The sequence below is a fragment of the Aphanomyces invadans genome (genome assembly GCF_000520115.1).
Source record: "Aphanomyces invadans strain NJM9701 unplaced genomic scaffold supercont1.38, whole genome shotgun sequence".
NCBI classification, from domain to species: Eukaryota; Oomycota; class Saprolegniomycetes; order Saprolegniales; family Verrucalvaceae; genus Aphanomyces; species Aphanomyces invadans.
The window spans coordinates 300615-302534 of record NW_008580183.1 but is presented as its reverse complement, the minus strand read 5'-3'; the positions used below and the strand labels follow the sequence as shown (position 1 = coordinate 302534).

Below are 1920 nucleotides of genomic sequence, written 5' to 3'. Positions count from 1 at the left end.
CAGCGATGGTTTCACCATTCGTCGTGGATCTCCCAACGCATTGGGTGCACGGTGGGAACATCTACATACCTTGCATTCCACAGCTCTGGGAGAAACCAGGCGAGTGCTGTCACCACCTCGGGCTCGTCGCGATCAAGAAGATGTTACTAAGAAGAATTGCGACAGGTCCATGCGATAGGGGCACATATGTATGAACGTTGTCGTGGCGACTAAGACGATTGCTGGACCCACATCCCACCCGAAGAGCACAGACGCCGATGTGCTCTCGTGGGTTGTGGGTGACTAGCTGCTGCTGTTCATGCGTGCCATGTTCGTCTAGCCGTGGGCATAACGACGCTTTGACGCGAAGTTGTCTCAATGGGACACTCCGCGAAAAACCAATTCCCGGCATATGACCGGCTCTGCCGCCGACCACGCCCGCGTGTTACCTCTACTGAGCCCCCGACCCCACTCAAGACGTCACTCCAGTTTCAATTCTGAATTGCCCCAGCAATACCTAGCATTATGGTGTTCCTCCGGCTTCTCCTTGCATTCGCCGCGACCCCATTCTTGGTCAATGCTTCGAAGTACCCTTGCTCGGCTATTGAAGACAACGTCGACTACCACGGCAACGATATTCGCCACACTCGCCGAGTGTCGGCCGAATATTGCTGCGACGACTGCGCCAAGACCGACAAGTGCCAAGTTTTCACGTGGACTGATTATGAAGGCGGTACTTGTTGGTTGAAGCACTCCAAGGGTGAAAAGAAGCTAGCCATTGGAGCCATGTCGGGGTCGATTAAGTCGGATCCCATCCCGGACAAGTGCAGTTACATCGAAGCCGACGTCGACTACCCCGGCAACGACATCGCGTCTACTCGCCAGGCACACGCCGTGAGTTGCTGCGACGACTGTGCCATGAATCGTAGGTGTCATTTTTTCACGTGGACCAACCACGAAGGTGGCACTTGTTGGTTGAAGAAGTCCAAGGGAAAAAAGAAGTACTTTCCTGGAGCCAAGTCAGGGTCAATTGAATCGCCTCCTAAGCCTGAACCCCCCTGCCCCGAGCCTTCTAAACCCGAGCCTCCTAAGCCTGAACCCCCCTGCCCCGAGCCCCCTAAACCCGAGCCTCCTAAGCCTGAGCCCCCCTGCCCCGAGCCTCCTAAACCCGAGCCTCCTAAACCCGAGCCCCCTGCGCCCGAGCCCCCTTGCATTATCCCGAACGTTCGTAAAGTTTAGGGTGGCTCATATGACAACCTAGATATTCTGCACTACCCCGAACTGTCGAAGAGTGCAGAGTGTCGATGACTTTACATCTACTTCTTGCCTCTTGAAGTAAATGAATACATATTGGATGTGAACCCCAGTGGTGCGTGTCATTATGCTTGGCTCACTGATCATCTGAGACAGGTGTCATGAAGTCCTCTTGATCGGTCACCAAGTCAAATTCTTGTGTATCTCTAATCGATTCTACTTGCAACACAGGTTTCACTTGTATTCGAATTGGTGCATGCACTGACAGAAACGAAGGCAAATACAGTATTCAAAACGTGCACTCTTTATCACTGCACCGCAGAGCTGTGACCGAGATATTTCCAATACCTCAGGCCTTATTAAAGGCGGAAATCTATAAATAGTTTCCAATATCGCTGCTATGGGCTAAATGCTTCGCGTCATCGAGCGCATGGTGAACCAGAACGCCGAGGACGAAATTTTCCAGGATATCAAGTACTGGGAAGACGCATCGGACGCGTTTCGAGATGGATCACTGTTACAGTTGTGGCGGTTCTCGTCTGAGCGAGCCAAGAAGAAACAGGTCACAGCCGTGTGTTGGAACCCCGTGCTTCTCGGACTTGTTCGCTGTCGGGTACGGCTCGTACGATTTTCTGAAGCATGAGTAGGCTCGTGTGCTGCTACTCACACAAGAACACGTCGCACCCC

At 52.9% G+C, this 1920-nt stretch overlaps 1 protein-coding gene across 1 annotated transcript; it reads left to right on the top strand.

The window, feature by feature from the left end:
- Window positions 1-504: 504 nt before the first annotated feature.
- H310_12338 (hypothetical protein) lies at window positions 505-1218 on the top strand (the record flags this gene model as incomplete). The annotated part of the gene is made up of 1 exon (XM_008879359.1): window positions 505-1218. The coding sequence occupies one exon, from the start codon at window positions 505-507 to the stop codon at window positions 1216-1218; it is 714 nt and encodes a 237-aa protein (XP_008877581.1).
- Window positions 1219-1920: the final 702 nt, after the last annotated feature.